Below are 27,010 nucleotides of genomic sequence, written 5' to 3'. Positions count from 1 at the left end.
CTATCACCAAAAGGGAGTGATAGATTAGAAGAGAGAAACTCGGAGGAAAACCTAGAGAGACAAGTTGCCGTTCGTGCCTGTCCGGCTACCCCTCGGCGCTGAAGATGGATTCTGGCCTCGTTGGCGATCGTCGAGTGCGGCAGGATAGGTTGCCGGTGTGAGTGAGCGGTGATTGGGGCTGAATGGGCTCCTTATGCCATGGCTTTGGCTGGCGGCAGTGTTGACACAAGTAGAGGGTTCGCGGCAGATGGTGGAGCCTGATCGGATCCTTTCGGATCTCGCCGCATTCGCCGGGTTTGTGGCTGGGCTTTGTATCTGTGCTGGTGGTTTCTATGGTTTGATCCATTCAGATCTTGCCATAAAATCATTGGAGTTTGGATTGATCTCAGTGCTTACAGCGGAGGACGGCGAAGAGCAGGTATGGACTAGCTTCGGTGCGTGTAGTGGAGGGCGGTTTGAGGTGCTGATCGACGTCGTGACTTCGCCGGAGGTCGGGATCTGCAAGCGGCGGCATGATGGGTTGGAAGCACGTTGGTGTTGGCTAGCTTGTCTGTGCAGCACATGTCGTGGGCCGGGCTCAATGGCTAGAGCTCTTGGGCCCTAATCCGGTGGTGGGCCTGGTCTGGGCCTGATGTATCTTGGGCCTGGGGTTTTACTCTGGGTTCAAGATGTTTTATTTTATATTTTAAGTTTTAAGTTTTAAGTTTTTTAGTTACTATTATGTTTTCTTGCTTTGGGAGCCCTAGGTTTGTATTACTCTCTAATTTTGTTAGGGAACTACGCACTTTCGTGCCTCTAGCAAATCCTCTAGAGTAGTAACGATGGAGGATTCTCGAGCCAAGGGCAAAGGGAAGCTTTTGGTTCCCGGGTCTCCTTGCCTAGTACTTGAAATTGAGTCTTTTACTATTTGCTTCTTAGTTCTCTCTAGTTGTACACTAATTGAGGTCTCTAGGCGACTCGGTTTACTTTTCAAGGAGAGGCTTTATAGTGAGGATTTGATCTCTTGTATGTAGGCTCATTAAGTGAGCGCATGTGTTAGCAGTGAGGGTCACCTGTCCTTTGTCTGGTAGCTTATACCGTTTATGATTTTGGTGTAAGACAGCATTCGATATACGTGTCTTCTGACCACGGATAATTGAATGAAATTTTCTCCTTTCCTAAAAAAAAAAAAAAATTAAAATGAGACTTTCAGTATATCTTAACCAAATCATGCAAAGTAAATGTAATTTCTTGTTGGAATTGAAGTATATATGAAAAGTAATATAGAAATTTCTGACAAAAATAAGCTCAAGTCAATTAGCACTGCAATTCATTCATTAATTTATTTCACAGACTAGCATTTTGTACTTAACTACAATACACTTTACTTTCCAGATAAAATATTAGCATAATAATTGCCAAAATACCCCCTAAATTTGGGCAATAATTATCAATTTACTTCTCTAACTTGCAATTGCGAAAATTAACTCCGTAAACTTAGTGAAAATTGCCGATTTGCACCTCTTCCGTCAAATGCAACGTTTTTCATCCAAATATGAGAGGTAATATGGTCATTTTTATATTTATTTTCTTTGAATAATAGAAATAAAAGGCCTGCTCACCTAAGGGATTGTGAGGGACAAGTGAATCTGACGACTGAAAATAAATGCACAGTTTTAAGTTGTTATAATTTCTGCTTTTATATTTAATACATGTGGTTGAGATGCATTTGTCCCTCACTATCCCTTAAAACTGTCCCTTAGGTAAGCAAATTTGATAGAAATAAATGAAAAAAATTTAGAGGGAGAGTCATGCCCTTCCATCCACTCTTTTTTTTTTTTTTTTAATTAAAATTTTTTTTTATACAATTCCATCTACTTATTCACTCGTTCATTCATGACTTTTCTTTTTGCAAAATTATGCCTACATTTTATTATTTCAATAACAAAAAATTAAGGGGAGAAAGAGAAATTTAGCACCGAACCGAATTGATGATTTTTTTTTTTTTTTTGCACTTATAATAGACAATCTTTATGAACCAATTCAGTTTATAAAGATTGTCTATTTGGGATAAAAAATTTATGCTAAGAAAGCATCAATTTTCATTCTAACAGAATGAAAATATATAATAGTAGTTTGGGACTTTGGGTGGTGCATAATGAAAGTCTCTTGGTGTTGGCGACGAAAAATTCCAAGAGGGAATTTGGCTCGCCAATGAATTTTGACTGGAGCAGGAGTTGACCGGAAATGATCGAGAAACTTCCTTCGTCGTTGACTTGGAGTTGACCATTGGAGCGAAGGAGGGGGTGTCCCTGCATAAAACTTTCCGACGCTCGATTTAGAAACTATTTGAGTTGTTTGTTATTCAAAGAGTTGGAATCAGATATCTTACTTGGTAAGTATGCCCCCTATTTATAGGTGAGAGAGTGCTTGCACCACAAGTCGCGTTTAATATTGCCTTAATAATTGTACTTATTATCGTCATCATGCTGCTTTAATAACCTTATTTATGAACGCCATCATATCGCGGTATTTATTAACGCCATCATGCCGCATTATTATGACCGCGTTTAGTAGATTCCTTCATCGTGGTATTAACAATGGTAGTTATCACCACATTCACGATCGTCATTACTCACGTACTTATGGCAAAATTTAATCGTCATGATGGTTGGTCAAAATCGTTGACTACCCCCACACTTGGCATCAAGTCTTTGATCTTCAAAGGTAGTCCAAATCTAATCTAAGCAGCGGTGACTTAGAAGGATCTCAACTGAAAGACTTGGAAGTCTTCTTTGCTGTTACAGGAGTTTGTGGTTGCAAAATGTTGACTTGGAAGTCATGGAATTAAGTCTTGGTGCTCAAATTCCACGCTTGCCAACATCTTAAATGCTTAGATAGTCACATTTATATTTCGGGTCATCAGTCTTCAAGAAGTAATAATTATATTTGCTAGGATAGTAATAGAAAAAAAAACGAGAAAGAACTTTGTCATTTGAGGAAAACTGTAGAAGCAACTTTGTACAGTATATTAGAATGAAACGTAACATATAACTGCTAGAATTTCAACCATTGAAGAAGAAGAAAGGAGGAGGAAGAGAGAGAAACGTAGAGAGTTAAAAAACTACATTTTAACTGGAATAGAATCAAAACAATTACAACAATTTTCTTTATATACTGTAAACCATATTACTATACTACCCTTAACATCCCCCCTCAACCATATGCTTGGGTACCAAGCATAATGGTTGGAACACATGATATAAATCCCAAATGCACAGGTCATCTTCTTCAATGCTTGTGTTGTGATCAGCGGACAGCCGCAATGCATCCAATCTCATCCAAGCCTTGTGCTACTCCTACCAAACCTTTGTCAAATTGATAACTTCTCATCCACAAAAAGAACACATGTTATCAGGAATTTCTGATATATTCTTTAACTCAGCTGATGATAACAATTAACTAGCAACATTGGCAGCAATATCAACAATCACTTCTTTTGGTTTATTAGTCAAACCACAAGCAGTCTTACATCAATTCCCACTCAATCCAATTCACCAAATCATTGCACCAATGGCCATTGTCCAACATCCGAAAAACACTCTGACCAAGCCACCCAGGCCACATCTTCTCACCTTCAACACCCCCAGCATCTTTATGATAGTACATCTATCTTCTTCTATCACTTTTCATAATAACAGTACAGTCCTAGGAAATGCCAACAGCCACAGCTCGGAAGAATATAGGAAAGAAGAGGAAAAACAAAGATAAGTGCAGAAGGCAAAAGATTGAATGATAATTGTACAGATTTTGATCTTGATTTGTTTTGACTGGTAATTGTATAGAAGCAAAAACTGAACAATGAACAGGACAACAAAAGGATTGAATGGTAGTTTGAATGGTAATTGGACAGAACCAAATTGAAAGAAAAGCTTAAAGGAAATCAACAAGAGACTTGGTAATTGTACAGAATTGGTTTCCATGGTAATTGTATAGAATTGGTTTCAATGGTAATTGTACAGAAGAAAATTGAAGAAATGCAAAAAGCAACTCGAATGGAAAGGCTGTGACATAAGGCAATTGCATATCTCCAATCAACATATGAATAGATTTCACCAGAGCACCAAAACATAACATATCAACCTTATAACATCAAATACCATCAGTTAGCCAGACTGAGTTGATGATCCAGGGAATAAGGGGCAAACGATAAGCAGAGTAGATCATACAACAATAACACTCAATATACCCAACTTAATTTTCAAGAAGCTACTGAACCAATTGAACTTTCATGAGTGGTCAGTCAAGATTTTACCAAAAAGAATATGAAAATAGCTAGAGCTCACATCACACATTTCTCTGAAATTTCATCACCGTCGGAGTCGGAATCAATCGATGGTGGAGAAGTCGTCGAGTTATCGTGTCCTTCATTCGAAGATGGAGGTCCAGTGGTCATCGGCGACACGGCTTCCAGTGAGAACCATATCGAACAACAGAGCTGAGGTGACGATGCCTCCAAGGTAGTGGATGGTGATGCGGCGAGAGTAGAAAGCAAATAGACTTCGGAGACGGCGAGAGTTCGCGGCGAGTGTAGAAAGAAAATCGACTCCGGAGACGGCAAAACGGCTTCCCAGTGATGACGAGTGATTGAAAATTTTAGGACTTGGAAATTCCGATTTGGGGATGGGCTTATTTGATAGCATTTCTCTGAATTAAACCAAAAAGAAACTAAGGATGAAGAGAATTGTAGCGGAGAAGCAACGGTGGAGCGATGAAGCTTATGATAAACCCAAGTAAGATACTAACATACACACCAAGCTTTCCATTGTCATCTTCATTTTTGTCCCCTTCTCCATTCAATCAAAAATAGACATACCTCATCTATTGTTTTTTCAAAACTAATGTTGTATGGACACATCTGTAGCTGAGTGACGCTGACATAGAAACCAAGCCGTTTTGTTCACTTGTTGTCGTCTTCATCATTATCGTTGTGCGTGGTGTTCATTACATGGGCATTTTAGTTACATTGACGAACCTGAAGACCATGCTTTGGACGACGACGTCGGAAAAGGTGCGCTGCGAGGGCTCAATCGTAATTTTCTTTTGGTTCCGATTTTGAGGAATAGAAGTTGGGCTTCTGTTCAGCTCATAAATTGATATATGTAGGTAGACATAAGCCCAATCTAATCAATTGGACTTCTACCTAGCTCACACTTGCACAAAAGAAGACTGACTCGTTGCTTAAGCAAAAATAGTTCAAGTCAGAGGTGGAAAGTTAGATCCTTCATATCCGCTTCGGACTTGATGATATTAATGATGTTGGCAAAAGCCGAGTGTTATCGGGAACATATTTGAATATGATTCAGTGAACTGACAATTTTAAACTTGCTGCAGATGTGGTACTGATTAACACAGGTTAAATTATAGGAGAAAATTCAATATATAACAAATAGCAGGTGTAAATAATAAACTATAACAACATGAAATAATGCCAAGGCATGGAACGTTAAGACAGAATAAACACCAATTAGCAGTGGAAGAAGTTATACAGAGGAAGTGATGGTCTCAGAGCGAAAAATAATAGTGGTTTGGGTGGTGTACAATATTGATAGTCTTGGCATATAAAGTCTCTTTGATCTTGATAGGCGTTTCCGATTTTAGATTATTTCTCACCTAAATGACTTGGAAGTCTTAATTGCCATCTTAATTATATCATGGCAAAGGAATTTGTAGTAGCAAAATGTTGACGTGGTGCTCGAATTCTATATATACTTGTCACATCTTGATAATATGTAGGGATGCAAATTTGCTCACCACCTAAACATTGGTGGTGGTATCACCACTCAATAAACACATGACTTGTGTATAATAACTTAACTATGGTTAGTAATAAATAATTAATAATTTTAATTTCTATTATTACTCTCTCTCTCTCTCTCCCTCTCTCTCTCTCTCTCTCTCTTCTCTCAACTGCAAATATGTAGCCTCCCTCATCTAAGCGAAAAGGCTAAAGCCCATATTTTAGAAAAGTCTGCAACTGTCTCTTTCCTTCACTTTAAACATCCAAGAACACAACAGCCCCTCTCTCGCTCTCTTCGCACTCAAACACTTCAACCACCGCCCAAAGCCCATAAAAAAATAAATAAATAAAAATAAAAATTCTCAAACACTTCGGGCGATGGTTGAATTGTTTGAGTGTGAAGTCTACAATTTCATCCTTGCAACCCAATATCTCAGATTTCATAACCCAAAAAGAATCTGATTCCACAGACTTTAATTCTCTTCGAATAAGGTAATGGAAGCTTCACATTTCCCTTCTCTACCTGCAACTGTTTTGTATATAAATAACCATCCTTAATCAAAAGAACAATTAAAAATTAGTATTCATTTTCTCTATTTCAATTGAATTTTTGTATTTTTTTTTATATGTGGAATAGCTTGCAATTTTTTATTCTGGGGATGTTTATAAGGTAAAGAGCAGATTTTTGGATGTTTTGGATTAATTCGTTGATGGCTTTTTCTGGGTTTTTGATTTGGTATTAGTAACTGAAGTATCGGTATCTGATATGAGCGTTTGTGGTACCTTCAGGAAGATCTAATGCTACAGTTAGCAGTTCTGGATCGATTCATTGATGGGTCATTATTTGTAGTTAGGCCCAGAAAGATCCTGATTGAAATTCATTTTCTTTTATATTTTCGGGATGAGTTTTTCTATTGGAACCTCCAAATTTACTCACTTGACCTCTATACTTTTTACACCTCCTATCAAATTTTCAAATACTAAATTTACTCATTAAACCTTACTAAAGTTCCTCAAATAACCTCACTCATACAATTAATTTACAAACAAACTAAGATCTTTATATAAAAAACTTAGTCATTTCAATGATTTAATTACTCTATAAATCTTAATTACATTTGCATTCCTTAATCAGAAAACATAAATCTCTTATCCAATAAAAAAAAATTCAAACACAAGGTATTGAGTTTTAAAAATTAATAAAAATAAAATAATATGAACTATTATGTGATTTTTTTTTTTTACTTTTTCTTTTTTGGCTGTTCAAAAAAAAATAAAGATTAATCATTTTTTCTTAATGTTTCTCTATTTTCTGTACCTCATGATTAATTATTTAAATATTTTTTATTTATTTTTATTTGCTAGTTCATTTTTTTCTTCTTCTTCTTCTTTTTACAAATATAATGGATAGATTTAGATTTAGATTTAGGGCATAATACAATTTATTTTATTCTCCCTAACCAATATGCGTTCAATATACATATCATACATTTTTATCTTTATCATAGTTTTATTTCTTAATATATATATATATATAAATATATCATTTTTATCTTTATCATAGTTTTATTTCTTAATACATATATATATATATATATATATAAATATATGAATGTTTTAATGAGTATGTAGTGAAATTGGAAAATGAAAAGAGATAGGGAAAATAATAAAGAATGCAATCTAATATTATTGAATTGGAAAGTCTAGAGAAAATAAATATAACCATTTTTTTGGGTATAATTATTGTCCTTAATAGTCATTTTATAGTAGGTTATATATGTCATTTAATAATTCATAATAGAGTGAGGTCAAGTGAGCAGATTTGGAGGTCCCAATAGAAACTCTCTTTCGGGATTCAGCTGCTGAATTACAGAGATTCAGATTGATTGGATTTTGGTAAAAGTCACAGCTTTTAAGTTTTAGATCGAATTGCTGAGCTATTGTGGGAAATGGAGGGTAAGCATTATTTGGTAATGAGATTCCTGTTAATTTACCTAGAGAGGAAGATGAAGAAGAGTTTTGAAGTTGTTGCGAAGATGATGGGGTATGAAGGAGAACAACGAACCTATATGAAGGTGGAAAGAGAGAAAGTAATAATAGAAATTAAAAATTATTAATTATTTATTACTAACCATAGTTAAGTTATTATACACATGACATCTGTTTATATATTGAGTGGTGATACCACCATTAATATTAATATTTAGGTGGTGAGCAAATTTGAATCATGTTTGTAGTTATTCTTTTTTTTATATAATTATTATCAAAGCTCGAACTCTAAATAATTATTATCAGGAAGTGGTGATCAAGGTGGAAAAATGGAAATAACTACTACAAAAAAAAAACAGAAAGTGAATTAACTTTGTCATTCAGGAAAATTGCAGGAAGCTTTGTACACAATATTAGGATAAATTGCTCTAACTCTTGGAACAAAAGCAAAAAACCCTAGACAGCGTAGCTCTGGTACAACGCCGTCAAAGTGCACGGAAAAGAGATCGCCGTCAAAGTGCATGGAGAAGAGATCGCCGGCAATAGCTGAGGATGGCATTACGAATCCTGACATGGAACTGTCGAGGAATAGTGAGCAATTCCAGATGAAGAGCTTTGATAGACCTAATCCGACAAGAAAAACCAAAAATTCTTTTTCTTTCAAAGACCTTGTGTGATAAGAACCAACTGGAAACCCTAAGGGTCAAGGTTGGTTTCGATAATTGTTTGGGCTGGCCTAAAGGAGATGATAGTCAAGGAGTAGCGTTCTTGTGGATGAATGATGCACAAGTACGAATCCTAAACTACTCCGCACGTCATGTAGATGTAGCTATTGGAACGAGTGGAGCGGCGGATGAGTGGCGACTGACAGGAATATATGGATATGCCCAAACAACAAATCGCCATCGGACCTGGGATTTAATGAGACAACTTGCAGCCCAATCAACGTTACCATGGTTGATCGTAGGTGATTTCACTGAGATCGCGGATAATTCAGAGAAGACGGGGGGGGGGGGGGGGGGGGGGGTAAGGTAGAAGACATTCCCAGATTCAAGCCTTTCGAGAGGCAATGATGGAATGTTCCCTAATTGACATGGGATAGGCCCCTATACATGGTCTGATTACCCAACGAAGGAGAGATTAGATAGAAGTCTCTGGACTGTAGATCTTCGAGGTCTATTCCCATCGTCACAAAATACTCATTTACCCCCAAGCTCCTCAGATCACAACCCTCTCCTAGTAGATGTAAGTGAGACTCCAATACCTTGGTCTGGTAATCATAGGTCTCCGTTCAGATTCGAGCAATATTGGGCCACTCACAATGAATGTGAAGCAATAATCCAACGGGGATGGAATCAGGAAGTGGAAGGAGATCCAATGCATCAGATTTTCCAACGCATTAAGCATACTGGGAAGGAGCTTACAGGATGGCAGAAGCAAACCTTCTTGTGTCGACAAGTAGAGATGCGAGCAGTCCGGGGTCATTTACACGAACTGCTACATAAACCTTATGATGTGACTGACCATAATGAAAAGAAAGAGCTACAAGCAAAGTTCCAGGAGCTACTCACTCAAGAGGAGACAGTATGGATACAAAGGTCTCGGGCTTTATGGTTAAAAGGTGGTGATAGAAACACTGCATATTTCCACAGACGAGCATCGAACAGGAAGCAACGGAACAAGATCTCGGGGTTGTTTGATGCCAACAATCAATGGGTTAGTGAGGTGTCAGATATTGAAACAATAATCAATGAGTATTACCAGGGGCTCTTTCGTACTGAGGGAGTAAATACACGAGCCTTAGAGCTCATTCTCAATACTATTCAACGGAAAGTCACGAGCAACATGAATGACCGACTTTTAGCTCCATACTCTGACAAAAAAATCCGTGTAGCCCTGTTTCATATGCACCCATCAAAGGTACCGGCAATGCATGGTATGTCACCATTTTTCTTTCTAAAGTACTGGAATACAGTAGGACCCGATGTGTGCACAGCGGTAAGAATTTTCCTATCCTCTGGAGTACTGCTAAAAGAGGTAAATTTTACACATATTACATTGATTCCGAAGGTAAAAATCCCGAAACATATGTCGGACTTAAGACCTATAGCGCTATGCAATGTGATATACAGAATCTATTCAGAAGTCTTGGCAAACAGGTTGAAGAAAATTCTAGGTGATATTATATCACCATTGCATAGCACTTTTGTGCCGGACCGGTTAATTTCTGACAACGTATTGGTGGCAACGGAGGTAGCTGATTTGATGCCTAAAATGCAACTTACACGCAACAAGGACACGGTCATTAAAGAATTGGGAAATATTTAAACCCGGAAACATCGTACCTCAGGGATCTTGAGCTAACTCAAATCCAATGGTTTATGGGTCACAAAAGTCACTTGCTAAACTAAAAGAAAAATTGTAAAATGGCTAAATGAGACACCAAGTCTCACACATGCACGGCTTAGGTCTCCCGAAGCAAAAAGTAGCCAAGAACTCGCCAAAATAAATTGTTAGGCCCAAGGCCTTATGGTACTTACAATGAAAAATGTGAGCAAATATTTGGGGAATTGATTTTTGGTTTTGTAAATTAAAAACTAGGAAATTAAAATTTACAAAAAACATAAAGTGCTAGAAATTTAAAATTTTGGAAAACAATGGACAAAATTTTGTGTACTAAGGCATCCACTCTAGCAATCATTTACCGTAACAACACAATTTTAGCACACAACAAAAGGGAAATGGCACAATCCCTAACTCTAAGCCAGACTAGGGCTTTAGAGTGATAATGTAAATCCAGACTAGGGCATTCACATTCTCATAGTACAAAAAGAATATAAATCCTGGCTAGGGCATTCACATTCTCATATCACACACATTAAGACCGGACTAGGGCTCCTAACATGCATAAAATGACATTAAGTCAATTTTTAGAGACTGACAATTTGCTCAAGACAACATGCTCATTCATAAAATTAAGCCACTAATTAAATGATGAATTTCATGATAAGGACAAGAACTAGTCATAAATTTAGCTAATTTCTATAACAAATTCCCAAAAAAAATTACTCAAAGTCATAAACAAAAACCACAACACACTTTCATTCAGCACCAAAAATTAATGTCATTACATGGTAAAAATTGCTAGGGCATCAAGCCCTAGATCCAAATAAGAAATTACTCACAATCCATCAACATACCTACAAAGAAATTCATCAATACAAGAAATTAAACCTCTCTCTTATACCTAAACCCGGATCCTTGCCGAAAGGTTGGAAGTTAATTGAGGAATGGTGATGTTATAGTGATAGACAATGGGTTGTGGTTATAGAGATAGAGAAGAGGAGGAGGTTGGCTCTTGCACAGAGGAGAGAGAGATGGGATCTGAAATTAAAGGTTGCGGCGCTGTTATGCTAGGTTCGTCTCTACCTCTCTTCCCCCGGGTCTGTGTGAGCCAGAGAGTACATATGATGGGATTAATTAAGGTGTGTAGCTGTAGATCACTGAGAGTGAGGGGGGAGATAGGACTGCCACATGGCGTCAGGGGAGTGGACAAGAAGGAAGGAAGATATGGTCTGGCACGTGATGGCAGCAGACATGCTTAATTGAAACCAAAGTTTAATTAAGTGTAAGGTTTAATTAAACTAAGGTCTAATTAAGGTGCTGCATGTTAGCTTAGAGGTCAACCTGCTTGATTAATTGATTAATTAATTCAACCTTCTCTTCCTTTTCTGCAATTTTCTTCTTCTTCTCTTCTATTTTTCTTTCTTCTCCACATCCACAATCTCGAATATTTCCATATATATTGTCAAGTGACTAGTCGGGTTTCACTCTCAAACTCGCATTAACCATGGTTGATCGTATCGACAACTTCGTCTTTTCGTCGGTAATTCCAATTAGCTCCATTTTCGCACGATTTCATCCGAAATCCACAACTCCACTTATTTACTACAAATATGAATTAACATGGATTAATTACATAATAATTGACTTGAGGATTATCTCAACTCTAATAGTTAGAGTGCAATTACGCGCATAGAAATGCGTGTAATCACACCCCCATACTTGAACTTTGCTTGTCCTCAAGCAAACTAAATGTGAAATAATATGCAAAAATATATTAACTCAAACACAAATGTTCAAACATAAAGAAAGTGCGGTATTAGCCTTTCCAACCATAACCCTCGGAGAATTAATTATGTATGTGACCATAAAGTTGATAAAACACAACATAAGATTTTTAAATTTGCAAGGCAATTAAGATGCACATGTGAGAAATGCTCAAACATATGCATGTGTTGACCATGTGTTGAATCATTCCACCATAATCAAATAGGCACATAAAAGACCCGATATAACCCACTAAACTCACATAAGATCACTAAATATTACCACTAAAGTGTTTAGGGGTTACATGTATTTCACTCAAAAATAATTTCACAACTCGTACTGCCATATGCTTGCTACTCGATCTTATCTCCTCTAGGTAGCTCACAACATTCAAGATCAAGAGGTCTTTTATTTAGTTGTAATGAGGCTTAGGGTAAGTGGCTAATAGAAATGAAGGATAGGGAAAGACAAAGTCCATGGAAATCAGTGAAACAACTCTCTCTTGCTTTTGCTTTCGAATGCTAAGTCACTCACTCAAATCCCAATGTACAACCCGCTAACTAAACTATGTAATACCCTTTTCTTTTTTTTCTTTTTTTTTTTCAAGACAACTTTTTTTTTTTTCTACTTTTCTTTTCCTTGAACTTTCTTTCTATTTTCACAACTTCTTTTTTTTTTCTTTCTTTTCTATACAAATCATTCACCCCCACACTTATTCTTTTGTAACTTCACACTTTTGACGTTTTCTTTTATTTGGAAGCACTCAAACATAAAGTCATTCTCTCGAATTGGCTTCACCAACTACCATGGAAGGGTAGGATAAAAGTGTTTAGGCTAGGTATGAATTTATGGTGCGAATGAACAAAAAGGCTAACTATATAAATAAGCTCAAAGTGGCAATCTAGTGGTAAATATCTTTGGGCACATGCTTCTTTGGCCATGGTGGTATATAGTCCTAATGCCTCAATCCTTTCCATCCCATCATAAGCTAACATATAGCCTCGAGAGGTCTCCTGCAAGTTCTAGATACGCAATGTCATGAAATTGTACACACATGAAAGAATAAGTGAATGAACAATGCATACACTATAGATATAAGCACAAAAGCTTACAAATAAGGGCATGCAAGTCAATCAAATCATCTATATGCTTATCTAATTATGATGAACCAACCTAACCATAGGCTATGTGCACACATATAGTCAAGCATAGATCACATAAACACTTAATCACCAAACAAATTCAAAGTCCTAGATCAAGCTCAATCTATTCACAATCATAACAAGCTAAGTCCATGGCTAGTCATTGGGGTTGGAAAAAGGCATTAACCACTAAAATATAATTACAAAGAGCTAATCTAAAAGTGGAAAATCTTTTTTTTTGTGTGTGTGTGTGTGTGTGAAGAAAATAGGGCACCCAAGCCCTCACCCCCACACTTAAAAACCAACATTGTCCACAATGTTGTAAAGTGAGCTTGAAAGCCAAATCCATGTCGGATTTAGGCATGAGAATGAAGTCCGGGCGTAGGCACACAAGATAACTTATGAAAATGAAAAATCTAAATGTGGAGAAGAAATGCAAAAACCCCCCTTTGAAGACATCCCATAGCACACGACCTTCGGAGAAGACCAACAGACACCAACCTCAAGGCATAAGCCTTGACTTCCTTCGCTTATGCTTCAAGCTAGGCTCCATGGTGCTTAAATAGTTCAAGCCCATTTTCAAGTGAATGTGGTCCTTGGAGCTTCAATCCTCCCCAAAATAAGTATCAAGCTTCACCCAAAAACAAACTCCATCTTCATACCCTCCCAACCTCCAAAAGCATGGCCAAGAAGACCTTTGTCAACTACCTACATCTATAGAAAGGATAATCCAAATTTCAAAATTTGGTAGGGTTGCCTCCCTACTAGCGCTTCTTTTTAGAGACCTCTAAGCCGGTCTATCTCATATTGCTTCTCACTTCAAGGTGGTGTCATCAAGGAATTGCACCTCTTTACAAGCTTCATAAGTATGGTCAAAGTAATGCCTTAGGCGATGCCCATTGACCTTGAATGTTTCCCCATTCCTCAAGTTCTTGACTTCAATGGCTCCATGTGGGAATACCTCAACCACTTCATACGGTCCATTCCAACGAGATCTTAATTTTCTGGGAAAAAGATGAAGCTTAGAATTGTATAAGAGCACCTTTTGATGAGGCTCGAAGATCTTGTCAACAAGTCTTTTATCATGTGTTACCTTTGTTCTCTCCTTAAACAATTTGGTACTATCATAAGCCGCCCTTCTTATTTCCTCTAACTCATTGAGATCAAATTTTGGCTTCTCACCCGCTTTGTCTAGATCAAAATTTAATTGATTTATTTCCCAAAATGCCCGGTGCTCAAGCTCTACGGGTAGGTGGCAAGCCTTGCCATAAACAAGTCGAAAAGGAGAAATGCCCAAAGGGGTCTTATATGCGGTACAGTATGCCCACAAAGCATCATGAAGTTTGGTACTCCAATCCTTCCTTGAGCTATTCACTGTCTTCTCTAAAATTCCCTTCACTTCCCTATTGGAAATCTCAACTTGCCCGCATGTTTGCCGGTGGTAGGGAGTGGAGACCTTGTGTTTAACCCCATATTTCTTCAAAAGTGAAGCAAATGCTCGGTTGATAAAATGGGAACCACCATCACTTATGATGAACTTGTGTGTGCCAAATCTAGTAAAAATGTGCTCTAGGAGGAATTTGAGAACTACCTAGCATCATTGGTCCGAGTTTCTTGCACTTCTACCCATTTTGACATGTAATCCACTGCAACAAGAATGTACTCAAACCCATTTGAATTAGGAACGGGCCCCATAAAGTCTATTCCCCATGTGTCAAAGATTTCCACATCAATGATGTTAGTCAAAGGCATTTGGTCTCTAAAGGTGATTCTCCCCACTCTTTGACATCGGTCACATTTCTTGGCATAATCATGAGAATCTTTGAATAATGTGGGCCAAAAGAAGCCGGCTTGTAGGATCTTGAAAGCGGTCTTCTTTCCACCACAAGTGTGGGAATGACAATGCTCAAGAATATTAGGAACTTCCAATTGTGGCACACATCTTCTCAAAACTTCGTCTTGACCAACTTTCCATAGAATAGGGTCATCCCATACATACCGACATGCATCTCTTCTAAATCTCCTCTTGGTTTGATAGTCCCAATCCTCCGGAATAAATGTCCTACCACTTGCCTAATAATTGACAATGTGAACAAACCATGGAAGCTCCTTTGATATAACGGTAAAGAGTTGCTCATTTGGAAATGAATCAACAATAGGAATAGTAAAATCATCTTCCCCATCAATAAGTTTTGACAAATGGTCTGCTACCACATTTTCCTTGCCGGCTTTGTCATGAATCTCTATGTCAAACTCTTGTAGAAGCAAAACACATCTAATAAGTCTTGGCTTGGAGTCTTTCTTGGCTAAGAGATACTTCATTGTTGAGTCGTCCGTGTGCACAATCACTTTAGAACCCAAGAGATAACTCCGAAACTTTTCTAATGCAAATATGATAGCCAAGAGTTCTTTCTCCGTTGTTGTGTAATTCACTTGAGCTTCATTCAAGGTTCTACTTGCATAATAGATAACATGCATCAATCTCCCATGCTTTTGTCCCAACACCGCCCCAAGGAAAAATTGGAAGCATCACACATCAACTCAAATGGGAGTGACCAATCGGGAGCACACATAATAGGAGCACAAGTCAAGAGTCTTTTGATTTCATTGAAATCAATGAGGCAAGCTTCATTGAAGTCCCAAGGAGCATCTTTTGCTAACAAATCACATAGAGGCTTGGATATCTTCGAAAAATTTGGAATAAATTTTCAATAAAAGCCGCCATGTCCCAAAAAGCTTCTTATACCTTTGATGTTCACCGGTGGAGGTAGCTTTTCAATGAATTCAATTTTTGCTTTGTCCACTTCAATTCCCCTGTTAGAAACCACATGACCTAAGACAATGCCCTCTTCCACCATGAAATGGTACTTCTCCCAATTCAAGACCAAATTGCTTTCTTCACAACGCTTCAAGACTAGGCTCAAATGGTGTAGGCAATCATCGAAAGTGTTACCATGAACTGAAAAATTATCCATAAAGATCTCCATGAATTTTTCGGTCATATCATGAAATAGAGCCATCATACATCTTTGGAAAGTTGTCGGAGCATTACATAAGCCAAAAGGCATACGCTATAAGCAAAGGTACCAAAAGGACAAGTGAAAGTCATCTTTTCTTGGTCTTCAGGAGCAATCACAATTTGATTATATCCATTATAGCCATCTAAGAAGCAAAAATAGGAATGTCCCGCCAATCTCTCCAACATGTGATCAATGAAATGTAGAGGGAAATGATCCTTTCTAGTAGCACTATTCAACTTCCGGTAATCTATGCATACCCTCCAACCATTTTGCACCCTTTGAGGAACATCTTCTCCTTTGTCATTCTTCACCACCGTCATTCCTCTTTTCTTAGGAACGACTTGTACAGGAGAAACCCATTTTGAATCTGAAATAGGATAAATCACACCAGCATCTAGAAGTTTTGTCACCTCATTCTTGACCACTTCCATCATAGGAGGGTTAAGTCTTCTTTGAGCATCTCTAGAGGGCTTGCTACCTTCCTCCATGTAAATGTGATGCATACACTTGCTAGCACATATTCCCTTTATGTCCGCTATAGTCCACCCCAAAGCTCCTTTGTGCTCTTTCAACATTTTCAATAACTTGGCTTCATCAACGTCACAAAGCTTGGAAGAGATAACCACCAGCAATGTGTCATTAGGTCCCAAAAATGCATACTTGAGAATAGATGGGAGAGGCTTTAGCTCAAGTGTAGGAGGAGAAATAATAGAGGGCAACAACTTCAGTTAAAGATCAAGTATGCTAATAGGAGTGTGAGGAAGAGGTGGGCATAGCAACTTCAATAGTGGAATCATCTTCTTCAATACTTTTGTCATTGAACTCTTCTCCATGATGCATAATAGAAGCTACTAAAGAATCTTTGACACTTGTTTCAATGAAAGTCTTCTCCACCATGGAATCAACCACATCTACCTGAAAACACTCACCTAAGTGAAGAGGACTTCTCATGGCATCAAAAATTCGGAAGACAATAGTAGTATCAAAAACAGTCATCGTCAAGATTCCCTTCTTTACACTAATGTTGGTATCGGCGGTGGCCATGAATGCTCTACCAAGCAATATAGAGATTCATGCTCCTCAATATCAATACTCTTAGCCATGTCAAGAACAACAAAATCCGCTGGCACATAGAGAGAATCAATCTTCACAAGCACATCTTCTAGCATCCCTCTTGGGTAGACAACACTCCTATCCGCCATTTTCAATGAAATTTTTAAAGGGTTAAGATCATCAAGATCAAGTGTTATATAAATATCATATAGCATCAAATTAATACTTGCTCCTAAGTCCAACATCGCCTTGTCAAAGAATCTTGACCGAATAGTGCATGGCACGGTGAAACTACCGGGATCTTTAAGTTTAGGAGGCAATTTTCCTTAAAGAATAGCCGATACACTCGCACTTAGACAAACTTGCTCATGCTTCTTAAATGCTCTTTTGTTAGTGCACACATCCTTTAGAAACTTAGCATAAGAAGGCACTTGCTTTATGGCTTCCAACAAAGGGATATTGATATTGACTTTCTTGAACAACTCAATGAACTCTTTTGCTTGTGCTTCTTGCTTCTTCTTTAACTCTTGCTTCCGCTTCACTTGAGGATAAGGCAATGGAATCTCATAATCCGTCATATCTAGAGGATGCACACAAATTTGACCATTTCTTGGCTTTTGAGCTTGAGTAGATTCTTGACCACTTGATGGATTCCTAGGGTTACTCACGGCTTCATTGGGGTCCTTAGCCTTCATAGCCTCGCCCAAATTATCAAGAGCCATAGAATTCCTATTCTTAGGATCTACGATATCACTAGAAACAATCGATTGTACAATAGAAGGATTTGTAGTCTTGTCTTGAATAAGAGTGGGAGAAACTTAAGTTTGGCTTGTGTGAGGCTTGTCAACATTAGAAACTCCTCCGGAGGGTACATTTTCTTCCCCTCCGGCTACCTTATCCACCCCCTTATTCCTTCCTTTTGCATTCAAAGCCACATCACCCCTCTAATTCCCGGGGGTACATTTTCTTCCCCTCGGTTCCCATCCTCTTTTGAATTAAAAACATGCAAATAATCATTATTCAGATTGCCACGAGGTACTTTTTCTTTTCTTGTGGCACTATCGTGCATATCACTATCACCAAGAGAAGGTGATATAGTAGGAGAGGGAGCATTAAACGGGGCATTCACACGCAAAGGGGTTTGAGAAGATGAAGGTAAATGTACCTTACTGTCGTATGTTCTCCCACTTCTAAGAGTAGTAATAGCTTTAGCTACATGCTTCGGGTTCTTCTCCGTTGTGGAATGAAGAGCTCCCATTGGTCTCTCACTCAAATTGGTGGCTATTTGGCCTATTTTATCTCTAATTTAGTCATGTTTTGTTGTAGATTTTGAAACCCTTGAGCTAGTGAAGAGATGAACGTCTCCACATTGGTAGAAGTTTGAACCTTGAGGAACTCACCCATCAATTCTTCAAAATTAGGCTTCTTTGGTTCACTTGGAGCTTGAATCTGCATGCCTTGAAGAATAGGTGGGGAATTGTAGCTCTCGCCTTGATTTGAACTTTGAAATGAGGTAGAATTGACTTGAAACTTGCTACCACTATAGCCAACACCTTGTGTAAACCCGGGAAAGACATTTGGAGCTTGAAATCCTTGTGAAAAAGTGGCTTGACCATGAGAATAAGGCATATATGCTTGCTTCCCTTATGAAGAAATAGGGATACAATGAGTGTTTCCTTGGTGCACATTGTCATGGGGCATGAAATTGGATGATCCTTGGCCTTGGTTGCCTCCAAAGCCTTGCTTTCCTCCTTGGTGCATATTAGAAACTCTACCTTGCATCTTTCCAAGAAAAATTGGGGTGATTTCGCCAACCGGGGTTATAAGTGTTGGAGTATGGATCATTTCTTGGGTTCCTTGGCACAAAACTACCCACTTGGTTAACATGCTCCTCCATAAATTCCGGATATTGAGAAGATAAATGGCACTCTTGAGTGGAATGTGCTAGGCTCTCACAAAGAAAACATGGTGTAGAAGTCGCCATCTTGACTTGTGCTTGAGGAGGGTTCCGGTTAACTTGATTTAGAAATTGGTCAATCTTGCCTTCTAACCTTTTGAATTCATGCATAGAAGGCCCAGTTGATGTCCCTTGAACCTCATAAATACTACCTAGGTTAGGTATACTCTCCTTGTTATGCACTTGACGTCTCCTTGTATCAAGATCATCCCATTGAAGGGAGTTGAGAGAAAGCTCCTCGTATGTGTCCCAAGCTGCATCCGGGAGTTTACTTGCAATAGTTCCACCACTAAAAGTGTCAACCATTTGCCTTTGATCCGGCATCAATCCTCTATCGAACTTGTCCATAAGGAACCACTTCTCTAACCCATGGTGAGGACATGACATCTCCAAGTCCTTGAATCGCTCCCAACACTCATTAAAACTTTCTTGTGGAAGTTGTCGGAATGCAACAAGCTCATCTCTAACATTGGAAGTTCTTGAAGGAGGAAAATATTTTCCCAAGAAAGTTTCTTGCATCTCAACCCATGTGCATATGGATCTAGGAGGCAACTTACTTAACCACTTCCTCGCATAGTCCTTGAGTGTGAAAGGGAACAATCTAAGCTTCAAACCATCGGGATTGAGACCATGTAGTTGAACGGTAGTACACACTTCTTCAAACTCCGCAATATGATCATAGGGATTATTTGAGAGCATGCCATGGAATACGGGTACAAAGCTCAAAGTACTTGGCTTGATCTCAAAATGATGCTCACATGGAGGGAGCACAATACAAGAAGGATGATCAACAATTGTGGGACTAGTGTATTCCCTCATTGTCTTTCGCTCCCCCATGGTGTTTGTAGGTTGTAATCTTAATGGACTCGGTGAAAGGTTTCTTGGATGTACTCTTGGTCTAGGAGGTGCTCGCTTTCTTAGACGACCTCTTTGTCTCTTTGGAGCTTCACTAGCTCATACACCTCGCAAAAATATGACCACGTAAGAAATACTCAAGAATTCACAAAATAAGCAACTTGAATCCAATTTCATGCTTCACAATGAATGGGGGATGTAATGAGATAAGGTAAGCAACAATTAAACAAGAAAATAAAATAAATTAAAGCAAAGAATAAGTGAAAAGCTAACAACTCAAGAAACTAAGGGATTAGAGATATTACACTCTAATCGCCGGCAACGGCGCCATTTGATTTGATGCCTAAAAAGCAACTTACGCGCAACAAGGACACGGTCATCAAAAAATTGGGAAATATTTAAACCCGGAAATATCGTACCTCGGGGATCTTGAGCTAACTTAAATCCAATGGCTTATGGGTCACAAAAGTCACTTGCTAAACTAAAAGAAAAATTGTAAAATGGTGAGACACCAAGTCTCACACATGCATGGCTTAGGTCTCCCGAAGCCAAAAAGTAGCCAAGAACTCACCAAAATAAATTGGTAGGCCCAAGGCCTTATGGTACTTACAATGAAAAATGTGAGCAAATATTTGGGGGAATTGATTTTTGGTTTTGTAAATTAAAAACTAGGAAATTAAAATTTGCAAAAAACATAAAGTGCTAGAAATTTAAAAGTTTGGAAAACAATAGACAAAATTTTGTGTACTAAGGCATCCACTCTAGCAATCATTTACCGTAACAACACAATTTTAGCACACAACAAAAGGGACATGGCGCAATCCCTAACTCTAAGCCGGACTAGGGCCTTAGAGTGATAATGTAAATCTGGACTAGGGCATTCATATTCTCATATTACAAAAATAATGTAAATCCGGGATAGGGCATTCACATTCTCATATCACACACATTAAGACCGGACTAGGGCTCCTAACATGCATAAAATGGCATTAAGTCAATTTTTAGAGACTGACAATTTGCTCATGACAATATGCTCATTCATAAAATTAAGCCACTAATTAAATGATGAATTTCATGATGAGGACAAGAAAGAGTCATAAATTTGGCTAATTTCTATAACAAATTCCCATAAAAAATTACTCAAAGTCATAAACAAAAACCACAACACACTTTCATTAAGCACCAAAAATTAATGTCATTACATGGTAAAAATTGCTAGGGCATCAAGCCCTAGATCCAAATAAGAAACTACTCACAATCCATCAACATACCTACAAAGAAATTTATCAATATAAGAAATTAAAGCAAGAAGAGAGTTAAGAAAAGAGCGAGAGACCAACACTAATCACAACTACACACTAAAGAGTGAGCATGACTAACTTGGAATTATACTCTCTCTTATACCTAAACCCGGATCCTTGCCGAAAGGTTAGAATTTAATTGAGAAATGGTGATGAACTAGTGATAGACAATGGGTTGTGGTTATAGAGATAGAGAAGAGGAGGAGGTTGGCTCTTGCGCAGAGGAGAGAGAGATGGGATCTGAAATTAAAGGCTGCGGTGCTGTTATGCTAGGTTTGTCTCTACCTTTCTCCCCCCCGGGTCTGTGTGAGCCAGAGAGTATATATGATGGGATTAATTAAGGTGTGTAGCTGTAGATCACTAAGAGTGAGGAGGGAGATAGGAATGCCACATGGCGTCATGGGAGTGGACAAGAAGGAAGGAAGATATGGTCTGGCATGTGATGGCGGTAGACATGCTTAATTGAAACCAAAGTTTAATTAAGTGTAAGGTTTAATTAAACTAAGGTCTAATTAAGGTGCTGCATGTTAGCTTAGAGGTCAACGTGCTCGATTAATTAATCAAGCTAATGATTAATTAATTCAACCTTTTCTTTCTTTTCTGCAATTTTCTTCTTCTTCTCTTCTATTTTTCTTTCTTCTCCACATCCACAATCTCGAATATTTCCATATATATTGTCAAGTGGCTAGTCGGGTTTCGCTCTCAAACTCGCATTGACCATGGTTGATCGTATCGACAACTTCGTCTTTTTGTCGGTAATTTCAATTAGCTCCATTTTCGCACGATTTCATCCGAAATCCACAACTCCACTTATTTACTACAAAATGAATATACATGGATTAATTACATAATAATTGACTTGATGATTAGCTTAATTCTAGTATTTAGAGTGCAATTACGCGCATAGAATTACGTAATCAGTAGCACATCATTTGCATAATAATCGAAGAGGGGGTGATGGTCATTTTTCTTTGAAGCTGGACATTTGTAAGGCATATGATAGACTTGAATGGCCTTGCATCAAAGCTGGGTTTTGCAACAGAATGGGAGTTGATTATGGCTAGCATTCAAACTGTCAGTTATTCTTTTTTGGTAAATGGTGAAGTTAGAGGATATGTTAGACCCTCGATCGGTATCAGGCAGGGAGATCCCTTGTCACCATACCTGTTTATCTTATGCGCAAAGGGGTTATCATCTCTAATTGGGCACTTTGCACAACAACAATGGATTCAGGGTATTGTTCTAGCACCTACTGCACCACGATTACACCATCTACTCTTTGCAGATGACAACTTTCTCTTTGGTACAGTTACATCAGAAGAATGTCAACATTTTCGAAATGTGTTGCACACATATGAAATAGCTTCAGGACAAAAGATCAATTTACAGAAGAGTGAAGTAGCTTTCAGTAAAAATGTTGATAGAAGTGTACAATATCAATTGGCCGGTCGCTTGGGTGTACAAAGAGTTGACAAACATGAGAATTATTTGGGATTACCTACTTATGTGGGGAGATCAAAAACTGCAGTTTTTAGCTACTTGAAAGACAAACTGACTAATAAGGTAGTTAGTTGGAGGGCAAAGCTACTAAGTGGAGTTGGTAAAGAAATCTTAATCAAAGCAATGGCACAGACAGTCCTGAATTATGTGATGAACTGTTATAAGTTACCTGTTGGTTTATGTGAAGACCTACAGCAGTTGTGTGCAGGATTTTGGTGGGGTGATTCCGAAGAAAAGCAGAAAATTCATTGGAGGTCTTGGGTTTTAAGAATTTGCAGTGGTTCAATCTGGGTAGGCTTTAGGGTTTAGGGATTATTTGCATAATAATCGAAGAACTTGCTCCTCCACGGGCTCCAGATGCATATGCTAAAATATGGTCAGCTATATGGAATGCCAAAGTCCCAAACAAGGTAGCTTTGCAGGTTTGGAGAGCATGTGAGAATATACTGCCCAATCGGATTTGTCTGAGTTCGAAAGGGTACATGGGTGATACAACCTGCCCAATGTGTGCAGGTGGGGGTGAAGAGAACATGCATGTCTTTGTTCGGTGCCATTATGCTCAAGAAGTGTGGAGAGCAGCTACTATCCCTATACCTACTACCAGTATCACCGAGTTTAAGGATTGGCTATTATATTTGGTGAAAAACGTTGGCAAGGAGACATTTGCAAAAGTCATGATGCTCATTTGGGGTATATGGAAGAATAGAAACACACAAGTTTGGGAAGGAAGTAAACAACATCCACATGATGTGGTACTGATGACCATGAGTTGGCTGGAAGATTTTGTGAAAGCTAATGGTGATGGAAAACAACAGTCCCCACGAAGCAACAGCTGGAGCAAGCCACCAGAGGTTTGGCTCAAATGCAACATTGACGGGGCCTTCAAAGCACAATCAGGACAAAGTGGAATGGGTTTTGTGTTTCGAGATTCAAGGGGGCAGTTTAGAGCAGCTAATGCTCGACCGTACCTTTACTTAATATCACAACGCCATTCCATTCGGAGTTGCAGGCTATGTTCGAGGCCATAAAAATGGCTATAGATTTGAGTTATAACTGGGTCATCTTTGAAACAGATTGCTCTATGTTAGCTGCTGCATTGAACCAAGAGGAAGGAGATCTTGCTATGCATGGTTTTCTGATTGAGGATGTAAAGGAACTTCTACGCTCTCAGGTGGAATTTCAAGTTAAATTTGCTTCACGCGAAGAAAATAAGGTAGCCCATAAACTAGCTAGCATAGCTTGTAATAGTGTCAACCAGAGTGGTTGGATTGTGCTCTCGATTGTATTAGGATTTCATTCTAAACCAGTGTACTCGTTGATTTGTTCAATGAAATTTCCCTTCAAAAAAAAAAAAAAAGATATTAGGATAAAACATATCTGAAGGCATATGACAAAACCAATGAACCCATGCCAGACTGTTCTTTTCCAATCAAGATCTCCTTCAATGCCAACGAGCTACTGTCAATGCAATTGCCAATGCTACTTTATCTTTAATGTTATCGAAGAATTGAAAATAAGCATACCTCCATGAATTCTTGACAACCAATGTGCCACAAACACCCCAAAAGCCTATAATGAAGCCGAGTACGATGCTACCATAGAAACCAAGCTTTTCATTGTCATCTTCATCTTTGTTGTCTTTCCCATCCTGAGCAGCAGGTGTGCTATCTCCCAAGCACTTGGTTGCAAGAGGAACCCCACACAATAATGGATTGGCTTCGTATATTGATGAATCATCAAGTGTAGTAAGTTGTGTGCTCGAGGAAATTCTTCCGGCCAAGTTGTTATAGGACAAATTCAAGTGAGACAAGGAGATTAAAGAAGCCAAACTTTGAGGAATCGGTCCCCAGAGTTGATTGTGTGAGAGAGCAAGAGTTTCCAACCATCGCAAGTTTCCAATCTTCGAGGGAATCTGTCCACTTAAATGATTAGTGGACAAGTTCAAGGTACCCAATTCAACGAGGCTACTTACTTCTTTAGGGATTTCTCCTTCTAAATTGTTTGACGAAAGATCAATGATGTTGACGAAAAATAGAGTCGTGTTGTATATCAGTTCTGTTCCTTTTGACATCAATGTGATTTGCTCAATGTAACTATCATAGTGACTCACATTGGAAAAACTTTCAACCAAGGAATACATTCCATTACAACACTTGGGAATAGTCCCTGAAAAGTTGGTCACCAAGGTCTAAGACATGAAGCATGGGAAGAAGGCACAACCCATGGGGTATATGCCCACTGAAAAAGTTGGATTGTAGCCGTAGGATTAACAATTCATCAGAAATTTTTGAAGGTAGGTTTCCAGTGAATCAGTTGCTTCCGAGATCGATACTCTTCAATCCTGGGCAATTCTCAAATATCAAAGAAGGGAGTTTACCCCTAAAGTTGTTGTTCAGCTTCAGTATAGCAAGAGAGCTTGGAACACCCATTGAGCTGGGAATATCACCAGAAAGGTTATTGTATCCGACATGTACTACCAGTATATTGCTCCACAGACTCCATGCTTGAGGGAATTCTCCAGACAACTGATTTCTCCTCAATGTAAGAATCGCCAAGTTTGTCATGTTGCATAGAGAGGCTGGAACAGTACCATTCAATTTATTCTCAAAGAGATACAATTCTCTCAAGTTAGGCATCAACTGGTCCAAACTCGAGGGAATTGGCCCTGAAACTAAATTGCCTTCGAGGTTGAGCATGGAGACATTAGGGGGAAAAAATGTAAATGGACCTTCAAATTGGTTATGACTCAAATCTATATGCTTTAGATTTGGACATTTCAGTAGCAATGGAAGCTTTCCAGGGATATGGTTGTATGATAAATCCAAATATTCGATTTGGGGAAACTTCAAGAACCATTCCTCTGATATGGGACCCGAGATGTTAGTACTTGATAGGGTAGCGATGGACAATTCAGTTTGAGATTGAAGCCATACAAGAAAGGACAGATCTATGCTACATTTCCTAATGTCAATTGTGTTAAGAATGAAGGAAGCAACCCAAGTCGTATTGAAAATGATTGACATAGGCTGATTTGTGCTGACTGCAAAAGACTCTACCCTAGTGAGATAGATGAAATGGGATTCCAATAGACTACCTGCCCCGGAATTCTCTGACAGATCTAGCTGAACTAGCTGAGAGAGTTGTCCCAGACTTTCAGGAACGGACCAATTCATATGATTATGCTTGAGGTTTAGAGTTTTTAAGGATGACAAGCTTCCTATAGAATCTGGAATTGTGCCCCAAAAAGAGTTTGAATTAAGGTTTTATAGTTTCCAAGGATGACAAGTTTCCTATAAACTCTGAAATTGTGCCCCAAACAGTGTTGGACTCAAGGTTAAGATACTGCAAATTTTGCAACATCCCCAGTGAAGCAGGAAATTTGCAGTGTAGCCGATTCAAAGACAAATCTACCGACTCTAGTTTATCATTTGTACATCCTACACAACCATCCAACAGCTCCTGAAGCCCCCCAACAAAATTGTTATTCGCAAGATTTCTAGTGAGTCTCGGAACTTGACCATCGAAGCCATTAATAGATAAATCAAGCTCTTCCAGATCTTTGAGGCTTCCCAATTCCCTAGCTATAGAACCACCGAAAAAATTCCTGCTTAGATCAAGTTTTCTGAGGTTGGTAAGATTAGACAACTAGCTGGGAATCGACGATACGATCAGATCTTGTGACATATCAAGGATCAGAAGCGATGTGATGTTTATCTTTGGCAATGAGAGTGGAAAATGTTCAATCTCGCAGGAAGACACATGTAGCTCTAACAGTGATGGAAGCATGTTAGCAGCAACTAGCCAACTGTCTCCAGATCTGCTAAGGTCCACACATTGGAGATTGAGGTATTTTAAGAACGAGAGTTGAGAAAACCAATTCAAGTTTTTGGAAGTTTTTATCGACCAGAAATTCCCGCCGAAGTCCAGATAGATCAAGTTTGATAGGTTAGCAAGATTAGAGGTAATTTCAAAAGAAGAAAAGGACATATCAAGAAACTGTAAACTTTTAAGATGGCCAAAGAACTTAGGAATGCGAATCCCATCAAAGTATTGAAGAAATTTCGAGGATGACAAGTTCCAAATTGACTCGGGAATCACTCCCTCAGATGATGAAAAGGCAGAGAGATTGAGATACCTCAAACTTTTAAGCTGGCTTATGAAAAGAGGAAGTCTGAAATCATTGCAACTTCGGTCTAGGTAATCTAAATGTTTCAAGCTGAGAAATGAAGGATTTGTCTTACCCCTCAAAAGAGACCTTCTGTAAGCCACCTCATCCCACAGTTCCCACTCCTCATAGGAAATGG

General features: G+C 38.5%; 3 protein-coding genes and 1 non-coding gene across 4 annotated transcripts; 2 read left to right on the top strand and 2 right to left on the bottom strand.

Moving 5' to 3' along the window:
- Positions 1-18,864: 18,864 nt before the first annotated feature.
- Positions 18,865-19,887, bottom strand: LOC112203282. The gene has a single exon (XM_024344272.1). It carries the CDS (start codon positions 19,885-19,887, stop codon positions 18,865-18,867), a length of 1,023 nt encoding a protein of 340 aa, XP_024200040.1.
- LOC112168530 lies at positions 19,415-19,521 on the top strand. Its single transcript, XR_002924291.1, has one exon. It is a non-coding gene; the product is annotated as a small nucleolar RNA R71 (small nucleolar RNA).
- Positions 19,888-23,188: 3,301 nt separating the features above from the next.
- On the top strand, positions 23,189-23,849 carry LOC112203281. The gene is made up of 2 exons (XM_024344271.1): positions 23,189-23,670; positions 23,780-23,849. Exons 1-2 carry the CDS (start codon positions 23,189-23,191, stop codon positions 23,847-23,849), a joined length of 552 nt encoding a protein of 183 aa, XP_024200039.1.
- Positions 23,850-24,147: 298 nt separating this feature from the next.
- LOC112203280 (receptor-like protein EIX2) lies at positions 24,148-25,270 on the bottom strand. The gene is made up of 2 exons (XM_024344270.1): positions 25,084-25,270; positions 24,148-24,872 (listed from the first exon to the last, which is right to left on the bottom strand). Exons 1-2 carry the CDS (start codon positions 25,268-25,270, stop codon positions 24,148-24,150), a joined length of 912 nt encoding a protein of 303 aa, XP_024200038.1.
- Between the last annotated feature and the right edge of the window lie 1,740 nt (positions 25,271-27,010).

The sequence above is a fragment of the Rosa chinensis genome, chromosome 5 (genome assembly GCF_002994745.2).
Source record: "Rosa chinensis cultivar Old Blush chromosome 5, RchiOBHm-V2, whole genome shotgun sequence".
Taxonomy (NCBI): Eukaryota; Viridiplantae; Streptophyta; class Magnoliopsida; order Rosales; family Rosaceae; genus Rosa; species Rosa chinensis.
This window is presented reverse-complemented; position numbering and strand designations above follow the sequence as displayed.